Genomic DNA, 22,798 nt, shown 5'->3' on the forward strand with positions numbered 1-22,798 from the left:
CCACTCCCGGCACAAAGCTTCCAGCACATGAACCTTCGCGAACACACTTGGACCACATCCAAATCCTAGCAGGTGCACAGTAAGCACTCCTCGAGAAGAATTTGCTACTACTGCTATTATTATGTTGTTGTTGTTGATGTTGTTGTTACTACCCTTCACACCCCCGTGGCTCTGTGTCCTCGGATGAGAACTGTGCCCGAGCTATCAGCTCAGGAAAATGTCAGATGGGAACTCCTGCATTCCCGTTGTCTTACACATCTTCCATCTATTAACCAGAGACGTGTTGGGTCCTGCAGTGTGTCCCACAGTGAACAACATGCTGTAGCTTGCAGCCTCACAGACTGGAGGGACAAGCAAATGGGTAGTTCTTACAGAACAGGGACCCAAGGTGAGGGGTCGAGGGGTCACGTTGTAAGGATGCTTTAGAAACCCCCATGGAGGGAGCCTAATCTAGACTTAGGGCAATCACACAGGGCTTCCTGGTGGAGGTGATGTTTGCACGGAAGTCCGATCGCTGAGGGGCAAGGGGTTGAGGGATGTGTATCAGGAGCAGAGAGCAATGCTAAGCTTTAAACCTCACTCTGAGCCTGTGAGGGAGATGCTACCATTGCTGCCATTTTACAGATGAGAAAACTGAGGCCTGGGGAAGGGAAGTGACTTGGCCAAGGCCACACGGCCAGTAAATGGCAGAGCTGGGATTTGAAGGCAGGTGGTGCCAAAGACAAAGGCGATGAGCTGGAGTAACTGAGGGGCATCTTGCCGAACTGCAGGTGGGAGCATGAGCAACAAGTGGGAAGATTGCAGATTGGAGAGGTGGACGGGGGACCCATGTGTGTCGGTGTGCATGTGTGTGAGTTTGTGATTGTGTGTGTGGCTGTGAGTTTTTGTGTGTGACACTGTTAGGTCATGGTGTGTGAGTGAGTGACATGTATGTGAGTCATGGTGTATGCACATGTGACAATGATGGTGTGTGAGCATGTGACTGAGACATGAGTGTGAGTCACAGTGTATGCATACATGTCAATGTGTGTGATGGTGCATGAGCGTGTGGCATGTGTGTGTGAATCATGTATGAGTATGCGAGTCATAGTGTATGCATACATGACAATGTGTGTGGTGGTGTGTGAGCGTGTGGCATGTGTGTGAATCATGTATGAGTATGTGAGACACAGTATATGCATACATGACAATGTGTGATGGTGTGTGAGCGTGTGGCATGTGTGTGAATCATGTATGAGTATGTGAGACACAGTATATGCATATGTGACAATGTGTGATGGTGTGTGAGCGTGTGGCATGTATGTGTGTGAGTCATGTATGAGTATGTGAGTCATAGTGTATGCACACGTGACAATGTGTGTGTGATGGTGTGTGAGCATGTGGCATGTATGTGTGTGAGTCATGTATGAGTATGTGAGTCATAGTGTATGCACACGTGACAATGTGTGTGTGATGGTGTGTGAGCATGTGGCATGTGTGTGAATCATGTATGTGTATGTGAGTCACAGTATATGCATATGTGACAATGTGTGATGGTGAGTGTGTGGCATGTGTGTGTGTCATGAGTCTGTGAGTCATAGTGTATGCATACATGACAATGTGTGTGTGTGATGGTGTGTGAGCGTGACTGAGATATGAATGAGTGTGTATGAGTCACAGCATATGCATACATGACAATGTGTGTGTGAGAAGGTGGCGGTGTGTTACTAACAGTGTGTGTGTGTGCATGGGCTGTACTTACCATCACAAACACCAGAAGGCTTAGATATAGAAGTTTGTGTGTCGCATTTGGGATTCAGGCAGTCCGAGGTCAGGGCAGGCCCCTTGTGTGGCCTCCCCAACACCCCCCAGGCTTCAGACGGCCGACTGGCCCCTGGGTCCCCACGTGGCCTCTCTGTGTGGGCAGCCCTGGCATCTCTTCCCATGGCCACGTCTCATCAGGACGCTGGAGAATTGGATTAGGGCTCTGTCAAGGCTTCACCTTAGCCGAAGGCCCAGACTCTGACCCCACACAGCCACAGTCCAAGGGATTGGGGTCAGCGGGGAAGCCCATGGTTTCAGGAACTTGAGGAATTTTTTTCCTATGTTCAATTGACTTTATACACATATGTTTAACTCTGTTAAGAGTTCAACAAATAGTATGGAAAAAAAAAAAACCTGTTCCTCAACAGTCAAGAGAAGGGATGTTCAAGTCATTGCTTCTCAAAGTATCAATTTCACTTCTACAGATTGCCATTTAGGTCCTCTATTAGTTATCACAGGTCAGGGAGAACATATGGTATTTGCCACCTTGGGACTGGCTTATTTCACTAAGTATGATGTTTTCCAGATTCAGCCATTTTGTTGCAAATGACGAGATTTCATTTTTGTTTTTACCACTGTGTAGTATTCCATGGTGTACATATCCCATATTCAGTCTTCAGATGATGGGCATCTGGGTTGATTCCATGTCTTAGCTAGTGTGAACTGAGCTGCAATAAACATGGCAGTACAGATAACTCTTTCATATGCTGATTTCATTTCCCTTGGGTAAATTCCCAGGAGTGGATGGCTGGATCATATGGTAGGTCTATATTCAGATTTCTGAGGTATCTCCATGCTGTCTTCCACAGTGGCCATACCAGTGTACATTCCCACCAACAGTCGATTAGGGTACCATTTTCCCCGCATCCTCGCCAGCATTTGTTTTTTGTTGATTTCTGTCTGAAACCTCATTGTGGTTTTGATTTGCATTTCCCTGAAGGCTAGTGATTCTGAGCATTTTTTCATGTGCCTGTTGGCCAAATGGATTTCCTATTTTGAAAAATGCATATTTAAGTCCTTTGCTCATTTCTTAACTTGGTTAGTTTGTTTTATTGTTGTTTTTGATCTCTTTATATGTTCTGGTTATCCTTTATCTGTTGCATGGTTTGCAAATCTCTCCCATTCTGTCAGTTGCATCTTCACTTTCCTGAGTGTTTCTTTTGCAGTACAGAAGCTTCTCAATTTGATGCAATCCCATTTGTTGATTTTGGCTTTGATTGCCTGTGCCTCTGGGGGCTTTTCCAAGAACTCTTTGCCTGTGCCAATGTCTTGAAGGGTTTCCCCGATGTTCTCTAATAATTTGATGGTATTGTGTCATAGATTTAGGTCTTTAATCCATTTTGAGTGGATTTTTGTGTAAGGTGTAAGATAGAGGGTCTTGCTTCATACTCCTGCCTGTGAAAATGCAGTTTTCCCAGCACCATCTATTGAAGAGCTCTCCTTGCTCCTGGGATTGGTTATAACTCCTTTGTCAAATATAAGTTGGTTGTAGATGCTTGGATTGATTTCTGGTGGTTTTTTTTAAGATTTATTTATTTATTTGAAAGTCAGAGTTACATGGAGAAGGAGAGGCAGAGAGTGAGAGAGGTTTTCCATCCACTAGTTCATTCCCCAAATGGCTGCAGCAGCCGGAAGTGTACCGAACCGAAGTCAATAGACAGGAACTTCTTCTGGGTCTCCCACACAGGTGCAGGGGCCCAAGCAACTGGGCCATCTTTTACTGCTTTCAAAGGCCATGGCAGAGTGGGATTGGAAATGGAGCTGCCAGGACTCGAACTGGCACCCATATGGGATGCCAGCACAGCAGGCGGTGGCTTTACCCACTATGCCACAGTGCCGACCCCTTCTGGCATTTCTATTCAGTTCCATTGGTCTGTCCAGCTGTTTTTGTATCAGTATCATGCTGTGTTGATTATAACTGTCTTGTATTATGTCTTGAAATCTGGTATTGTGATGCCTCCAGCTTTGTTTTTGTTGTGTAACATTGCTTTAGCTATTCAAGGTCTCCTGTGTTTCCATATGAATTTCTGCATCATTTTTTCTATATCTCAGAAGAATGTCCTTGGTATTTTGATTGGTATCGTGTTTAATCTGTAAAATGCTTTCAGAAATATGGGCATTTTGATATTCTTCCAGTTCATGAACATGGACGATTTTTTCTTTTTCTTTTTTCTTTTCTTTCTTTAATGTTTTGTAATTCTCATCATGGAGATCTTTGACACCCTTGGTTAAATTTATTCCAAGGTATTTGATTATTTTGGTAGCTATTATGAGTAGACTTGATCTTAGGGGTCCTTTCTCAGCTGTGGCATTGTCTGTGTATACAAAGGCTTGATTTTATAACCTGTTACTTTACCAAACTCTTCTATAGAGTTCCAAAAGTCTTTTGGATCCCCTATATATATATGGAATCATGTCATATTCAAATAGGAATCCAATTTGAATTGGATTCCTTCCCAATTTGAATCCCTTTGATTTCTTTTTCTTGTCTAATGGCTCTGGCTAAAACTTCCAGGACTATACTGAATAGCATTGGTGATACTGGGCATCCCTGTCTGGTACCGGATCTCAGTGGGAATGCTTCCAACTTTTCCCCATTTAATAGGATTCTGGCCTTGGTTTTGTCATAGATTACCTGGATTGTATTGAGGAATGTTCCTTCTATACCCATTCTGCTTAGAGTTTTCATCAAGAAAGGGGGTTGTATTTTATCAAATGCTTCCATGCATCTATTGAGAAAATCATATAATTTTTGTTCTTTAGTTTGTTAATGTGATGTATCACATTGATTGATTTGATTTGTGAATATTGAACCATCCCTGTATACTAGGATGGCTACACCAGCTGTTTTTTGGTTTCTGTTAGCATGGAGTATCTTTTTCCATCCTTTCACTTTCAGTCTGCATGCATCTTTGTTGGTGAGATGTATTTCTTGTAGGAAGCAAATAGTTGGTTTTTTTTTTAATCTATTCAGCCAGTCTGTATCTTTTAACTGGAGAGCTGAGGCCATTTACATTCAAAGTGACTATTGATAAGTAACAACTTGGCCCTGCCATTTTTCAATAAATACTCCTATTTTTACTTTAGATTTCCTTTGTACTTTTACTGAGAGATTTTTCTGCCTTTACTTTCTTTCATAGTGATGACTATGTTTCTGTGTGCAGCACATCCTTAAGGATTTTTTGTAAGGTTGGATGAGAGGTGAAAAATTCTTTCAATTTCTGTTTGTTATGGAAGATCTTTATTTCACTTTCATTCATAACTGAGAGCTTTGCAGGGTACAGTATTCTGAGTTGACAGTTTTTTTCTCCTAAGACTTGGAATGTACCTGGCCATTCCCTTCTAGCCTGTAGGGTTTCTGATGAGAAGTCTGCTATGAGTCTAATTGGAGATCCTTTAAAAGTCATCTGGCGATTCTCCAGTGCTCATTTTAGAATCTTTTCTTTATGTTTGATTGTGGAGAGTTTGACTACAATGTGTCAGATGAAGATCTTTTCTGGTCCTGTCTATTAGGAGTTCTGTGTGCTTACTGTACTTGGGTGCCCCTTTCTTTCTCCAAATTAGGGAAGTTTTCTGTTGTTATTTCACTATAAAGGCCTTCTAATCCTTTCTCTCTTTCCACGCCTTCAGGAAATTCTAGAACCAGTATGTTGGGTCATTTAATAGTATCCTGGAGATTCCCAGCAGTGTCTAATTTCTTCTTGTTTTTGGTCTGACCTTGCACTTCCTGCAATTTATCTTCTCATTCGGATGTTCTTTCTTCTGCTTTTCCAATTCTGTTCTTAAGGCTTTCCACTGCATTTTTTATTTGTTTGATTGAATTCTTCATTTCTAAGATTTCATTTTGAATTCTCTTTATGATCTTAATTTTGTGGGAGAAATTTTCTTTCATGTTCGGATTTCATTAGTTTGTGCATTTGCTTCTGATTACTTCTAAGTAACCCTATGATCATTTTTTTAATACCATTTCTGGCATTTGTTCAATCTCTTCATCATCACAGTCTAATACTTAAGTGTTGTATTCTTTTAGGGGTGTCATGTTGTGTTCCTTATTCTTGTTTCTTGAATTGGTACATTTATTATTTGGCATTTGTGGAGATATTTGTTGGTTTCTTTGTTTTTTTCACTGTGGCAGCTTTTGTCTTTGGGCTATACCTCCAAAGATTTTTAAGATTTTATTTATTTATTTGAAAGGCAGAGTTACAGAGAGAGAGAGAAACATCTTCCATTCGGTAGTTCACTCCCCAGATGGCCAGAGCTGAGCTGATCCAAAGCCAGGAGCCAGAAGCTTCTTTCGGATCTCCCATGCAGGTGCAAGGGCCCATGGACTTGGACCATCTTCTGCCTTCCCAGGCCATAGCAGAGAGCTGGATAGGAAGTAGAGCAGCTGGGACTCAAACTGTCACCCATATGGGAAGCCAGGCACTGCTGGCGGCAACTTTACCTGCTACACCACACAGTGTCACTGTTACCCGCCCCTCCTCCTGGATCACAGTTATACAGGAGGCATCTCACATCTTGTCCGTTACAGTGTTACAAGGAGGGTGACAGGCCAGGACCCCACCTTGCTTCCAGGCAGCTGTTTAACCCTCTCCTGACCACTGTGTTGGTCACACACATCCTTGCTGTGTAACCTCGGGTAACTCACTTCCCCTCTCCCAGGGAAGAGGTGGGAACAGGACCCCCTCCCACGGTCATTGCGACTGCTCCGTGGGCTACTCAGACCCCATCCTGGACCCCTGAGCTGCATAACCTTGAGTAAAGCCACCATGCCTCACTGAGCCTCAGCTTCCCTGTCTTTAAAATGAGGATTCGTACCCCTCAGGGTTGCTGGGAGAATTAAGCCATGTGTAGAGACTACACTAGCCAGTGCCTGGCTTCTTGCACACAGCTAATGCAAGGTGCCTGCACAATCAGAAAATGTCAGGTAGACATTTTTTTCTTTTTTTGAGAGAGAGAGAGAGAGTGTGTGTGTGTGTTTCAAAGATTTATTATTTACTTACTTGAACAGCAGAGTTACAGAGAGAGAGAGGTCTTCAATTGCTGGTTCACTCCCCAAATGCCCACAACGACTGAGGCTGGACCAGGCCAGAGCCAGGAGCCAGGAGCTTCTTCCACATTTCCCTCGTGGGTGCAGGGGCCTAAGGACTTGGGCCATCTTCTACTGCTTTCCCAGGCCATAGCAGAGAGCTGGATTAGAAGTGGAGCAGCCCAGACTTTACCCTGCCGTGCCACAGCACTGGCCCCTCTCTGTTTTTATTCAACATCCAGCTTTCAAGTCCTTTGCCTTTTCAAGCAAAGGACTCGAGGATTTAATGCATGGCCCAGTCACTGACCTGTTTTTTAAAAAGGTGCAGTTAATATATTCATTTCCCTGTGTTCTGGACTTTTTGCACATTCAGTCTTACTAGAGTAACACCCATAGGATACTAATTTCTTCCACTCTTCTCATTTGCTTGAGTAAAGACCCCCACATTGTCCCTGTCCACCCTATTCCCCGTAACTGGCTCAGAGTTGAATCCCAGCCCTGCCACCTGCTGGCCCACAGACCTGGCATGGCTTCCTTAACTCCTCTGAGCCTCAGGGTGCCCATCTGTAGAATGGGTCTGATGAACACCTCCAGAGTCTGCTGCAAAGGTCTAACGGGATGATCTGTGCAAAACCTATACACGTGCCTGGGGCGTGGTGCCGCTCTCTGACCAGGAGCCAATGCAGCGGCCACCTCCGTGGGATTCCCATAAAGAGCGTAGTTCTAACCGAGTGCTGCCGGGCTCCCTCCTCTTTCCTTGCAGTGAGCCCCTCTTCCGCCAGCTCTGTGCCCTGCATTGGCTACTGGAGGCCCTGACCATCGACCACACCCACCACACCATGAAGCCGCTGATCACCTGCTGGAACCCAAAGTAAGTAGCACCCTAAGCCAGCAGCAGCCTGGCAGTGGGGGCGGGGCTCCTATTAGGGCTTTTCCTCCTTGTGCTGTTTTTGGTGGGTGGGCGGCCGTAGGAGTCCTTCCGTGTGCTCTGTGGGATCCGAACAGGGTGAGCTGGAGGCAGCACATCCACACATGGCTGCCAATCATGTGTGTCTCCTGAGCTGGAGGCAGTGCACCCACATGTGACAGCCAATCATGTGTCTTGTTCCCCTGGCTCTCGTCAGCTCCTCATTCAGGGACTTCCTGATAGTAGCCCGAAGTGGATCAGAGGTGGGGAGAGTGCTCACGCCACGGGCACTGGCCAGCTGTGGCATGCTGGACCCCCAGCCACACATCTCTCTGGCTCTCTTCTTGGGCTGAGTCTTCCCCCAAGACAGCTCTTTGCTCACTCTTCTTTGTTTCCTCTTCCTCTCTCTCCCTTTTATTCTTCCCTTTCTCATGGCACTGATTTTCTCCTTCCTCTCAAGTTGTTTGGGGGTATTTTGGGTCTGTTTGGGGTTTTAATACAAGAGGATATTAAAAAAAAAAAAAAGCCATGGAGGGAAGGGGAAGAGAGGAGGTTGGGTAACAGGCGCCCAAGCACAGTGGGGCAGACGTCAAGGTTCTGTGGTTCACTGGGGGTGACTATGGCTCATGGAGATGTAGAATGTCCTGGTTGAGAATAGGAGCAGGGGAGCTGGTGGGCTCCCCACACAAAGCACAGATAAGGCAATGTAGAGGCCTGGCATGGGTGGTTGAAGCTGTGTATGTGTGTTGAAAAGCTGCTTTCTACCCCTTAAGAATGTGCAAGTCTTAAACGGTCATTCAGAATTTGAACATAGGGCGTTGTGGTGCAGAGGGTTAAGCCACCACTTGGGAAGTCTACATCCCACATCGGAGTGCCACTTGGAGTCCCAGTGTCTCCACTTGCAATCCAGCTGCTTGCTAATGCCCTCTGGGAAGCAGGCAGTGCTGCGTGGTTCAGGTGCTTGGGCCCCCATGACCCATGTGGGAGACCCAGATGGTATTCTGGCCTCTTGGCTTCAGCCTGGCTGACTTACTTGTTAGCAGCTGATGCTCTCTCTCCCCCTACCTCCTCCTCCCTCTCTCCCTCTCCCTCTCCCGCTCTGCCTTTGAAGTAGATTAAAAATAAAACATCTTATTTAAAAAAAAAAAACACAAAATTTTAAGATAAATTTTTAAAAGTTCATGGAAAATGCAATTAAAAGATAACCTTTATTTTGTTACCCCCCAAAAAATCCTGAAATCCATGCCTGTGAGAGATCTTTAAAAGATTCATGGAAAATGTGTATTATGAAAATGCAGTGCATAGGTCTCAAAAAAATTTACACCAAAGCAATTTTATTTTCAGTTCCATTTCCCCACAAGCTTTCTGAAGTCCCCTCGTATTTGAGTGACTATTTCTCCCCTTGGACCCAAAGGAGGACTTGGTATTCAAGTCCCTGGAGCAGCTGGGTCCAGCACGCATTGTCTGGGACCCAGAAAAGTGAGAGGAGCGACTACACCAAAGGGCATGGCCCACAGGAAAGCTTTGAGGCCACAGTTACAGGAACCGCGTTGTGCACACAAACCCCAACAGGAATGGACATGCAATGACACTGATGACACTGGTTTGTTTTTTTTTGTTTTTTTTTGTTTTGTTTTGTTTTTTTTTTGTGACAGGCAGAGTTAGACTGTGAGAGAGGCAGAGACAGAGAGAAAGGTCTTGCTTCCGTTGGTTCACTCCCCAAATGGTCACTATGACTGGCGCTGCACCAATCTGAAGCCAGGAGCCAGGTGCTTTCTCCTGGTCTCCCATGGGGTGCAGGGCCCAAGCACTTGAGCCATCCTCCACTGCATTCCCTGGCCACAGCAGAGAGCTGGCCTGGAAGAGGGGCAACCGGGACAGAATCCAGCGCCCTGACCGGGACTAGAACCTGGGGTGCTGGCGCCTCAGGCGGAAGATTAGCCAAGTGAGCCGCGACACCGGCCAACACTGGTTCTTTAAGCAGTCAGTTTGCCTATATGAAGGTGACCACAGCAAAACCAGGGAACATCTCTGCCTTGAGGAATCTGTGCTGGGACATCAAGGCTGAGTTAAAGGTGAGCTGCCCGTCCACAGTACTGACACTGTGACATGGACCCCAGCGTCTGCTCACAGCCCCACCCCCCAGGACAACGCTCTCTTCTTCACCTTCCAAAATCCTAAGCCATAAGCAGCCCCTTCCTCCTGGAGACCTCTGCCACCCATCCCCCAGCGCCCCCCACAAGCATCTCCTCTCGGCGGGGCCCGGGTATTCCACCCCAGAATACGGGCAAGCACATAAATCCTGCATCTGTCGACACGTCCACAACTCCGATTGATTCAATGTTGTAGGTTGGAATGAATTTAAAACTAGTTTCCTTTGAAAGAGTCGCTTACAAAATTTATATCTTTAAGCAACAGAAATCTATTATTTTTAATGGAAACTCCAGCAATGTATGAGGTTTTGGGGGTCCCTCCCACTGGATCCCATCCCCGCCACAGCACCAAGTCAACTCTAAAATATCTTTGTAACTCCCAGGATTTGTTTGAAAACCATAGGCTTAACACATGTCTCATGAATTATTTATCTTTCTTTAAAACAGAGCTGCTCAAGTCCTAAGTGAAGACAGTGCATTCTTATGGAGATTTTTTTTTTCTAAAAATCCACCATGTAGAAAAGCCTTTTCTCTCCTCAACCACCCCAAAATTCCTTTCTAAGAGAAAACTCCTTTTCAGGCCTATGGGGGTGTCTTTCCAAATCTTTCTTGTTTCTTTTATACAGATAGAGTTTTTTTTTTAATTTATTTATATATTTGAAAGGTGGCATGACATGACAGAGAAAGAGCCTCTGTGCCCTGGTTTACTTCCCAAGTGTCCCCAACAGCTGGGGCGGGGCCAGGCCAAAGCCAGGACCCAGGCCCTCCATCCAGGTCTCCCACATGGCTGGCAGGGGTCCAAGTACTTGGGCCATCTTCTCTTGATTTCACAGGTGCATTAGGGAGCTGGACTGGAAGTAGAGCAGCCAGGATTCAAACCGGCACTCCCGTGGGATGCCACCAGAGTTGCAGGCAGTGGCACCACAGCCCCAGCCAAAAGATGGTTTTTTTTGTTCGTTTGTTTTTAGCAGAAATGGAATCTGCAGCCTGCTCTTCACACAGCTTTCCCGGTGATCTGTGGCCATGAGGGTTCATGCAGATCTTGCACATCCTTAACCAGGAGCAGCGGGCTCTCTTCTGTGAAGGAGGTGCAACCTAAATCCCCCTTTGTCTACTGACAGACACGGATATCATTCCCCAGGTTTTGACTTCCCAAGCAGGACTGCACGGAACAGCCATATACATGTATTTTCTGCCCAGCTGCAAATGTTTCTGTCATTGTCAAGACTCTGAGAAATGGGAATTGCTAGGTCAAAGCAACATTGATTTTTCTTTGCAGTTAATTGCTTAGATTCTAAGAAACAGCTCCCTAGCCAGCAGGCTTATTTTTTTATTAGTGGTATATTTTTTTTTTTTTTTGATAGGCAGAGTGGATAGTGAGAGAGAGAGACAGAGAGAAAGGTCTTCCTTTTCCCGTTGGTTCACCCTCCAATGGCCGCCACAGCTGGCGCACTGCGGCCGGCGCACCACGCTGATCCGAAGCCAGGAGCCAGCTGCTTCTCCTGGTCTCCCATGGGGTGCAGGGCCCAAGCACTTGGGCCATCCTCCACTGCCTTCCCAGGCCACAGCAGAGAGCTGGCCTGGAAGAGGGGCAACCGGGAAAGAATCCAATGCCCCAACCGGGACTAGAACCCTGTGTGCCGGTGCCGCTAGGTGGAGGATTAGCCTATTGAGCCGCGGTGCCGGCTATTATTAGTGGTATTTCGAGATCTATTTATTTTGAAAGGCAAAATTTATACAGAAAGAGAGTCTTCTATCCTCTGGTTCACTCTCCAAGTGGCCATGATGGCCGGATCTGTGCCCGTCCAAAGCCAGGAGCCAAAAGCTTCTTCTGGATGTCCCATGTGGGTACAGGAGCCCGAGCACTTGGGATGTCTTCCACTGCTTTCCCAGGTGCATTAGCGGGAGCTGGATGGGAAGTGGAGCAGCTGGGACTCGAACCGGTGCCTATACGAGATACCAGTGTCGCAGGCGGCAGCTTAACTTCTAGGAGCATTGGTTCATCTGCTCTGAGCAAGCCACCCGCAGCAATGGTCTGCATCTGACACGTGGGATCCGCTCTCCCACGCTGAGGTGGGGGGGGGGGGGGCGCATCACGTAGATTTGGGTGGAGGATAGAAAATGGGCCATCTTTATTTCCTCAGGTTGATGTTAGAAATGTCTTTAGGATGTGGCCCAAAATGATTAATTTCCATCTTAAGACATACAAGAGGACTTCAGAAAAGTTCGTGGAGTATGGAATAAGACAGGTTTAGGGCAAGTGCGGTGGCACCGCAGGTTGAGCCACCTCTTGGGACACCTGCATCCCATATCAAGTCCCACCCACTTTGCTTCTGATCCAGCTTCCAGCTAATGCATCCCGGGAGGGTAGCAAATGATGGCTCAAGTGCTTAGGCCCCAGCCACCCATGTGGGAGACCCAGATGGAGTTCTGGCTTCCTGGCTTTGGCCTGGCCCAACCCTGGCTGTTGCAGGCATTTAGGGAGTGAACCAGCAGACAGAAGCCATTGCTCCCCCAACCTCAGCTCTGCCTTTCAAATATATGGAAAAATAAATATTTTTAAAGATTTATTTATTTATTTGAAAGAGTTACAGAGAGAGAAGTCTTCCATCGCTGATTCACTCCCCAGATGGCCTCAAAGGCTGGAGCTGGGCCAGTCTGAAGCCAGGAGCCAAGAGCTTCTTCTGGGCCTCCCACATGGGTGCAGGGGCCCAAGGGACTTGGGCCATCTTCTATTGCTATCCCAGGCCATAGCAGAGAGCTGGATCGGAAATGGAGCAGCCAGGACTCGAACCGGCACCCATATGGGATGCTGACACTGAAGGCAGCAGCTTAACCCACTACGCTACAGCATCAGCCTCCAAAATCAATATTTTAAAATGTTTATTTTGGTGCAGAAACATTTTGAAATCCACGCATAGTGTCTTCGTGATGTGCATTTTCCACGCACTTTTTGAAGGCCCCTCCTATCAGTCATCCAGAGTCCCACAAGTCCCACCAGGACATGCAAAGGCAGAATCCATCAGGCGCCTGGGGCTGAAGCCCCCCCCCCCCCCCCCGCAAGCGCAGGACCTGAACTGAACAAATTCTCTGACTTCCCACGGGCCTCTTTCCTGGGCTACGTTTTTCCCTCAGCTGCAATAGGTGTCACAATTTGGGTGTCACAAGTGACAGCTTAACCCGTGGCATGGTAATGCCAGCCCCCTCTTTTTAAAAGGAAATACCGTACAGAAATACATACCTTAGAGCACAGAGCACAGACAGCCAGGGGGCCCTTGGTCCCCGCCCTGTCATCAAGCAAACATCTCTGCAGAGAAGTGAATATTGATCCCCTGTGTGTGGCCCAGGTCAGCGAAGGCCACCAGCAGGCTGCCACAGCTCATTTCATGTTTTGTAGCAAAATCAGTTATTATGAAAATTTTCTTTTGTTTGCAAGACCTTTTGGATTTTGGAATTGAGTAAGGGCTGTGACCCTGAATTGACATTGTTCTTATTTCCAAAGGTCAACCAGAGAACTAACTAGAAATGATTGGACCTTTACAGAGAGGCAGATGGCACAGTTTCTTCTTCTTCTTCTTCTTTTTTTTATGTGAAAAGCAAAGACTGACAGAGCAACCTCTCACCCACTGGTTCGCTCCCACAGCATCCGGGACTGGGTGATGCTGAAGCCGGGGACCAGGAACTCAATCTGGGTCTCCTACATGGGTGGCAGAGACCCAAGTACTTGAGCCATTGCCTGTCACTCCCAGGGTGCACATGTGCAGGAAGATGGGACTGGAAGATGAGCTGGGATTTGAACCCAGGCCCTCCGTTATGGAATGCAGGCTTCCAAAGGGTTATCTTAATCCCTGCACCAAATGCCCACCCACAACAAGCTTTAATCCTACCTCCCCAGCCCCTCTGCCATCCTCTCTAGTTAGGCTGGGCAGGAGGGGAACAGGGTAGACTCCTGGACAAAGAAGGGCGTGACACAGAAAGACAACTGCATGTTTCTTGTTTGTGGAAGCCAGAAAGTTGATCTCATAGACCCACAGAGCAGAATAGTGGTCCCCAGAGTCTGGAAGGGTGTGGGGGATGGGGCTGGAGAGAGGATGACGGTTAATACAAGTGCAATAGCATAGTAGGGTAACTGTGGTTGACAACAAGTAAAACAATAAATATCCAAGGTTGTAGATGAATGCCAATTCCATGGATCAGCTCATCACACATTGTATACATGCATTGAAATGTCACACTGCATCCTGGAAATATTCATAATCACTGTGTGTCAATTAAAAATTTTTAAAAATGTGTTATTTTTAAATTGTGAGTAAAGAGCTGCCAGTGTGTCCCCAGGCAGGGTACAGCACACACAGGCCTCCGGGGCCACAGAAGTCACAAGTGTTCTAAGTCTTGCTGCCTCAGGATATCCTAGAAAGGTGCCAGTGGTCCAGCCCCTCCAAGCCCCCCCCCTTTTAAATTTTATTCATTTATTTTCCTGCCAATGCAGACCTGGGAGGCAACAGTGGTGGCTTAAGTAGTTGCGTCCCTGCCACCCACGTGGGAGACCTGGAGTAAGCTCCTGGCTTCAGCCCCAGCCAAGCCCGAGCTGTTGTAGACATCTAGGGAGTGAACCAGCAAATGGGCTCTCTCTCTCTCTCTCTCTCAAGTAAATGAATGATTATTTTTAAATATTTATTAATTTATTTATTTGAAAGGCAGAGTTAGGGAGGGAGGAAGGGAGGTCTTCCAGCCAATGGTTCACTCCCCAATTGGCTGCAACAGCCGGAGCTGTGCTGATCTGAAGCCAGGAGCCAGGAGTTTCCTCTGGGTCTCCCACATGGGTGAAGGGTCCCAAGCCCTTGGGCCATCTACTGCTTTCCCAGGCCCTAGTAGAGAGCTGGATCAGAAGAGGAGCAGCTGGGATTCAAACCAGCACCCATATGGGATGCTGGCACTGCAGGCAGTGGCTTTACCTGCCATGCCACAATACCAGCCCAAAATAAATATTTTAAAATGTTTATTTTGGTGCAGAAACATTTGGAAATTATTTCTAAATGACCTGGGGTGGGGGCTAGCACTGTGGCTTAGCAGGTTAACACCCTGGCCTGAATCGCTGGCATCCCATGTTGGTGCCGGTTCTAGTCCTGGCTGCTCCTCTTCTGATCCAACTCTCTGGGAAAGCAGTGGAACATGGCCCAAGTCCTTGGGCCCCTACACCTGCATGGGAGACCTGGAAGAAGCTCCTGGCTCCTGGCTTTGGATCAGCGCAGTTCTAGCTGTTGCGGCCAATTGGGGAGAGAACCATCGGATAGAAGACCTCTCTCTGCCTCTCTTCTGTGTAACTCTGACTTTCAAATAAATAAATAAATCTTACAAAAAAAAAAGACCTGGGGTGGACATTTAATGCAACAGGTAAGACAAGACACCTACCTCCCATGTTAGAGTGATTGGACTCAAGTCCTGCTCTGCTTCTGAGTCCAGCTTCAAGATAATACAGACCCCAGGAGGCAGCAGGGATGGCTCAAATACATGGGCTCCTGACATCCATGTAGGAGACCCAGAGTGAATGTCTAGATCCTGGTTTCAGCCTGGCTCAGCCCTAACCATTGCAGGCAATTGGGAAGAGAACCAATGACAGAAAGCCTCTCTCTCTCTCTCTCTCTCTCTCTCTCTCTGCTTTTCAAATAAATAATGAAATAAATTTTAAAGCATCTTGTAAAAAAGAGACTTTGAGATGGCAACAAGAAGAAAGGGCTGGATGATGCGATCACAATGGGGTGGGGAGTTTTCCAAGAAAACTTGAGCAGGTGCCACTTGGTGGAACCTCTGATTGGCCCTACTCTCCTCTGTGCACTGAATTAACTGCATCCCTGCTCCCCTCGGCTACAGAAGTGGACAGAGGCGCAGCACCTGCAGGATGATGAGGTCAGCTGTCGGGCAGGCGGCAGGATGGAGCCACCTGGCTCTTTCGGGAGCGCTTGAAAGCCGGGACCTGTGCAAAACCAGCCGTTCTTCTCCTCAGCCATGAGTGTGTGGACATACCCTAAGCCGGCCGGCCTGACTTCCCGCTCTGACAGACAGATGTTTTACCCCCCAAATGCAAGTTCCAAAAGCGTGCAGCACTTGAGAAAATTGCTCCCGTCGTCACTGTGGATAGGCATCTTCAAGTGACCGCCAGGAGCAAAATGTGTTTGGCGGATACGATGAAAAGGAAAGTGACGGTGCTCAATAACCTCTTCCCTTGATTTCTGGCAAATAAGAGCCCTGAGACAGCTTCAGCGGGGAGAAATTAGGGCCTGAAAATTATAGCTGCTTCTCCCTCCATGGCTCTGCCTGAAGCCTCATCCCCCACCCTTAGCTCCTCCTCAAAGCTGCATCTGTGTTGATAAAAGCCAGTCATTGTTAACAGCTGCACTGTGTTAAGTTCTCTGTCCAAGGTACCCAGTAAGCCCTTACAACCCTCATTTCTCAATATCCTGAACGCAGTCCTGTGCAACGGCCAATGTCATTCCCCCATTTAATAGATGAGCATGTAGAGGTCCCAGGAAAGCTAATAAATACCAGGTCACACATAGGAAGCAGCTGGACAGCTACAGGACTTTACCAGCTGCTCCTCCTGGTGTTGAAATACACCCTCAACTGCCAACATGACGTTTCCTGGTTCTGATGCTCAGAGAGACTTGCCAAGTTCATACATAGACCGTAAGTCAAGGGCATGAGGAGATGAGCTAGCCTAAGCTGACATCCAAGACAACCCCAATCTCAGTAGCTGAACCCAAGAGCAGCTCATTTCTTGTCCAGCCTCTGTGTCTGCAGGAGAGCTCCTTACAGGTGCACAGGGGGAGAGATGATAGAAGTGCAGCTCCCACCATGCCCCAGGCAGGAAGAGAAATCTGACGACTTGAGGACTGGTTCTGAGAGCATCCGCCCAGACTGCCTGCCACATGTCACTTTGGCTCCTGTGTCTTTGAACAAAGCAAGTCACAAGGCTATACCTGACCACAGGGAGCAGGGAAGAACTGGGCTTCTGGCAAGGTGGCACTAATGATGTCTCCACCAGACCTAGGGCAGGAGCATGAACTCGATTCTAGCCTTTTCCACAAGGTGTGCAGAGACTGAAAAAGTGCTGGTGTTTGTTCTTTCCTGCTTCCTTCCCCGATTGATCTTGCCTGTTGGTTTATTTGCCACTGAAAATGAGACATCAAGAGAGACCGACGCTGTCTAACCAGGCCTTTTTCTTTATCAACGGCTTCTCCCGAGCCAGGGCTCGGGGCTCTTTAAGGTCTGTGGGAATCTTGCTGCATTTTTAGCTCATTTAGCTGCTGCTTGAAGTTGCAATAGATTTCAGGTCGTCTTGGAAGTCGGCATTAGCGCAAAACTTCCATCTCCCTCGATTGGGCCTGAATATTTAAGATTTTTCAAAGCTTGGCTGGGACCAGATTTAATTCTGAAAGAGGGAGGGGGGAGATGCTTTTGAACTCCAGGAAGAAAGCTGGGGGCACAGCAGGGGCTGCCTTTGCAAAGGGAAAAGCGAAAAAGACCCTGTGGTCTTGAAAGAAGCGCTCCAGAGAGGAAACGCTAAAGCTTCCAGCCAGCAAGCCTTAAATCAGACTTCAAAAGCACCGCCGTTGGTTTAAATATTGTTTATAGGACTGAAGCCTTGCTCCGGCTGGATTTTAAATATTCCCTAATTTGATTACTCAGGGGAGAGGCAGGCAGAACCAGCTCAAATGAGCTTCACTGTTAATTATTCAGAGGGCTTTTTATTGTGTAATCAGACATAAAGTCTTACAAAAAGCTCTGAGGCACATTCTCACCCCACCCCTCCCAGCCCAGCCTCCACCCTGAGGTCTTCATGCATTTCTCCAGTCTGGCAAGTGGTGCTGGTGAGGGGCAGGGACCCCCATCCCCATGTGAGCTGGCAGAAGTCTTTGATTCTGCTGCCTACGCACCCACCCCGCCCCCCACCCCATGCTATGACAAGACAGCCTGAAGTTGGGTTTACCCTGATCCCCTTTGGCCTAACGTATCTGAGCACCTGCCATCCCACCAGCCCCTGGCAGCCCATGACAAGCCCACACCCCTGTGAGTGTCTCTCCCATCCATGCTGGCCCATCTTCTCATTTCCTCAAGTCTCTTATCTGTGCTGGTGAGAGCCTGCCAAATGATGAAAGGGGTTCCAGCCAACTCAAATGCATTCTGCAGAGAAAAGGAGGACAAAGAAGGAGATGGGTGCATGGACAGTTAGATGGACAGGTAGATGGATAGATGGACAGGCAGCTGCAACAATGGACAGGTGGAGGCCGGCGCTGCAGCTCACTAGGCTAATCCTCCTCCTGCGGTGCCGGTACTCCGGGTTCTAGTCCCAGTTGCTCCTCTTCCGGTCCAGCTCTCTGCTGTGGCCCGGGAAGGCAGTGGAGGATGGCCCAAGTGCTTGGGCCCTACACCCAGATAGGAGACCAGGAGGAAGCACCTGGCTCCTGGCTTCGGATCGGCACAGCGCACCGGCCATAGCAGCCATTTGGGAGGTGAACCAATGGAAGGAAGACCTTTCTCTCTGTCTCTCTCACTCACTGTCTAACTCTGCCTGTCAAAAAAAAAATGGACAGGTGGAAGGATAGACAGATGGACAGATGGATAGATGGATAGGTATATGGATGGATAGAGGATGAATGGACAGGTGGCTAGATGGATGGATGGATAGACAGGTGGATGGATAGATGTACAGGTGGCTGGCTGGGTGGACAGAGGATGATTGGCCAGATGGTTGAATGGACAGGTGGCTAAGTAGATGAACAGTTAGATGCATAGATGGACAAGTGGATAAGTGGGTTGATGGACAGATGGGTGTATAGGTGAACAGGTGGATGGTAGATGGACAGGTAGATTGATGGATATACAGGTGGCTGGATGGATAGAGGATGAATGGACAGGTGGATGAATGGACAGGTGGCTAGTTGGATGCACAGATGGACAGGTAGATGGATAGATGGATAGGTGACTGGAAAGATGGACAGATAGATGGATAGACAGGTGGATGGATGGATGGATGGATGGACAGGTGGATGGATAGATGTACAGGTGGCTCGCTGGGTGGACAGAGGATGATTGGTCAGATGGTTGAATGGACAGGTGGCTGAGTAGATGAACAGTTAGATACATAGATGGACAAGTGGATAAGTGGATAGATGGACAGATGGGTGTATAGATGGACAGGTGTATGGATGGATGGATAGGTGGATGAATGGATGGGTAGCTGGCAGGTGGATAGATAGAGGGACTGATGAATGAATCAATCTGTGTGTAAAGGTAGTTGAGAGATCACACCTCGAGACACCCTGCTTGCTTGTCAGTAGGAATGCACAACTCTACAACCACAAGTCCAAAATTGAAAAGGCTCTGAAAACTCAGTTTTTCCTAATTCATTCGGCAGCAAAATCTAACAGATCCCAGTGGATTTGGTTGCAATACTTGGCTTTAAGCTATGCATTGACTTTTTCCCGCCTAATGTAAATACTTCATATTCAGGAATTTCGCTGCACAAATATTAACCTGTTTGGTTACAGGAGGCCTCCACAGGCCCCACTGGAGAGATTATGTTAACATGTAGTATGCACCACCAGTTTGCTTTCCAAATAGCAAAGTTGTGAATTTGGCAGCATGCAAGGGTACTTTTAAATGTTTGTGGAAAAAATGGAATTAAAATGTAAGTTTAGTTTGGTGCAAGAAAGTTTTGAAATCCATGTATAGTTGTTTCATAATACGCATTTTCCATGAACTGCCTGGGACCCCTTGGGCTTCAGATAAGGAGCTGTAGGCCTGTCACCCATGTAGCGTGCTGTGTGCCACCCAGAAGGTGCCCAGCCCATGAGGGGAGGATCCAGGTTTTGTGGGGCCTGAGCTTGTTCAACTGGGGGAGCGATGGGTGCTTTAAGAAGAGGCACACAGAACTCTAACACCAAACTAGACACGAGGCCCTGGAGGAGGAACCTATGTGGATGAGAGGAGGTAACAATTTAGCTTCGTTAGTTCCATTGTAAGTCTGCATCTGAGTGAGTGCCTTTGGCCTCCCTGAGTTTGTTTCCACCTCTGTGAAATGGGATGACGGTGACCTTGTCACAAGCGGCGATCTTCATTGTGCTGCCCCCAACCCCACCCAGGAACGCCCCCTTGGTATTCCCCTGGGAGCCTTAGGTAACAGGATACACAGAGGTTCCGGAGTGAGCTGGCTTCTCTGTCTACTCCCAGGAGTAACCGCACAGCTGCCGTGCAGCCCCTCAGAGGACCTGCACCCAAAATGCAACTAGACGCGGAATGCACGCACTGGCCTCCCACCTCCCCATGCCCCCCTCCCCCGAGCAGCCCTCCCTCCCTCACCCTCACTCCAGAGACCCAGCTGTGGCAATGGGGAGCACCGTCCCTCCCTTGTCCCCTTGAGGGGAGGGGAGGGGAGGGGAGGGGAGGGGCAGCTTCCAGCCGCCATTCCTCCCCGACTCAGCGCTCTGGCTAAAAGAGCGTGTGCTACACCTGCTACACCGAGGCTCTGGAGATGGAAAGCTCATTAACCTGTTTCTCACGCAGGGACCCGGGTGGAAGCAAGAGCACCGTAAAAAAAATCAATAAGGACAAGTACATGGGACAGAGGTGGGATCACTTCATCACAGCTCCAAAGGTAACCATGCGCCCGCGATGCCCCCAGCGCGCTTCCGGCCCCCAGCTCCTGTGTGCTGGCGGGGAGGGGGCTGCTTTGGCCAGTCTGCCCTCCAAGGAGAAAAATCTGGTTTTTCTAGTTGATGCTTGGAGTAAAGGCAATGTCAGACCACATGTTGCTGGACGGCTTTTGTAAATTTTAATGAAAATGGTTATCTGGGGCTTAGAGGACAAATGACGTTTGGCTGGACACTGCTTGATGGCGAAGGGAGGGAGGGCTGAGCGGCTGCTTAATAAGATGTCACCAGGAGGAGATGGACTCGCCTCGCCCAGCCCTGGATCAATAACGTCCATTCCTCCCTCTCTCTCTGAAAATAGTGAGTGATTCAGCAGACAGGACCGCTCCACTGGCACATGGCTCACTATTAAGGGGACCTCAAGAGGCCCGGTCTCCTCACCCCAAACTCACTCCTGTCCCCAGAGCTCCCAGTTCTTCCACGAAACAGGCAAGCCCCATAGTAAGAAGGAGGATGACAACAGGTGGCACTGAGGGACAGGACGGTGGCTGAGCCCCGCCCCCAACCTCCCAGCTGCAGCGCTGGCCATGGGTTTAATGCTGCACCCTAGGGCACCAGGGAGGACCCCACCCTGCAGACCCACTCGGAAAGTGGGCAGGTGCTGGAGCCACGTCATTTCTGGAGGGTGATTTTCCACGGCGCGGCAGCCGACCTGGTGCCATGAAACGCAAGCTCCTGGGTGCTCCGGAAAGTTCACGGAAAAGCAGAAATAAGTATTTGGGCACCAAAAAATGTTTGAAAGCCCTCTGTAGTTTTTTCATAATATGTGTTCTCCGTGGACTTTTTGAGATACCCTGTATTGTCCAGCTCTGCCCTCCTAGGAACACCAGGCAGGGGGCCCCAGCTGCCTCGGAACCCCACCCCACCCCCCACCCCCAGCCAGACTGCTGCAGCAGGAGGTTGCCGCCTTAAATGAATCTTGCTTTGCTTAAAGAGGAGGAGGAGGGGCAGGAGGAAGGAGGAAGAACAATGCCGCAGGGCCCTATTCTTAACCTCTGATGGGAGAGGATGAAGTTGGTGCTCAGAGAGGTTGAGTGACGCCCATGAGGTCACACAGCAGGGTAGTGGTAGTCAGGAGTCAATCTCCTATAACTAGTACTCAAATAGTATTTTACACTTTGTGTTTCTGTGTGGGTGCAAACTGTTGAAATCTTTGTTTAATATATGCTAAATTGATCTTCTGTATATAAAGATAATTGAAAATTAATCTTGATGTGAATGGAAGGGGAGAGGGAGTGGGAGAGGGGAGTGTTGTGGGTGGGAGGGAAGTTATGGGGGGGGAAGCTATTGTAATCCATAAGCTATACTTTGGAAATTTATGTTCATAAAATAAAATTAAATTAAATAAAAATAAAAATAAAGGAGTCAATCTCGGGTCTGCTGTGTGAAACACCAGGCTCTTCAAATGCATCTTCTCCCTGCTCTGGTTCTACCCGCCCCTCGTGAAGACTTGGACAATTTCTTCGCTCTTTCACCAGGTTGCTGGGAAGTAAGAGGCTTTGTTTTCAACCAGAGAGAGTTGCTATGGAGATAACCTGTGCATCCATTTCCAGAAATGCACAGAAAACGCAGTGGGAGCCACAGACCTTTCAAAAAAAAAAAAAGTCCTGGATCCTTCAGAGCTGGAGTGGGAGGAAGGGAGAGTGAATGGCTGGACGGGAATTCCTCACAAAACTGAGTTCTGCAGCAATTGTGTAGGCCCCACAGGCGGCTGCGGCTCGGCCCTCTCTGGGGCGGGAGAGCTCTAAGCTGGGGCGGGTGCGGGAGCCCTGGTTGGACCCCTGTGCCTCAGTTCTCTGTGTGCTCTTGGACACGTCCTTTCCTCTTTGGGACCCCGATTTCTCCACCTGTATAAGGAAGATGCTGAAAGACTCCAGCCAACTCCCACAGCCCTGATTGGCTTTCGTAGGGGTGGCGTTCATCCCCGTCCGTGACAGGGCGATGTTCCTAGGACCGAGAAATCTGGGCGGAGTGGGGCACAGCAGGGAGCGGCGAGGCCTGTGGCAGACCACACCACCTCTGCATAGCTGAAGTAAAGACCCTGCTGAATCCCAGCTCATGTCACCCTGTGACAGTGGAAGCCCAGGGCTTGTCATCGTCTAAAGAAACCAAATACTTGGGCTTTTCTGTTTAGGAAGAAATCTCCCCATTGGTCAGTTCCTGAGTAGCTGGACACGTCTCCCCGTGGGCCAGCAGT

The 22,798-nt window shown here is 48.3% G+C and overlaps 1 protein-coding gene across 1 annotated transcript in view; it reads left to right on the forward strand.

The window, feature by feature from the left end:
* Positions 1–22,798, forward strand: part of CCDC60 (coiled-coil domain containing 60) — a 189,723-nt gene that overhangs the window by 134,055 nt on the left and 32,870 nt on the right. Inside the window, exons 5-6 of the mRNA XM_051826621.2 lie at positions 7,596–7,703; positions 20,456–20,546. Coding sequence (XP_051682581.2) covers positions 7,596–7,703; positions 20,456–20,546 — 199 coding nt within the window. The remainder of the gene's footprint in view (positions 1–7,595; positions 7,704–20,455; positions 20,547–22,798) is intronic.

The sequence above is a fragment of the Oryctolagus cuniculus genome, chromosome 21 (genome assembly GCF_964237555.1).
Source record: "Oryctolagus cuniculus chromosome 21, mOryCun1.1, whole genome shotgun sequence".
Classification (NCBI taxonomy): domain Eukaryota; kingdom Metazoa; phylum Chordata; class Mammalia; order Lagomorpha; family Leporidae; genus Oryctolagus; species Oryctolagus cuniculus.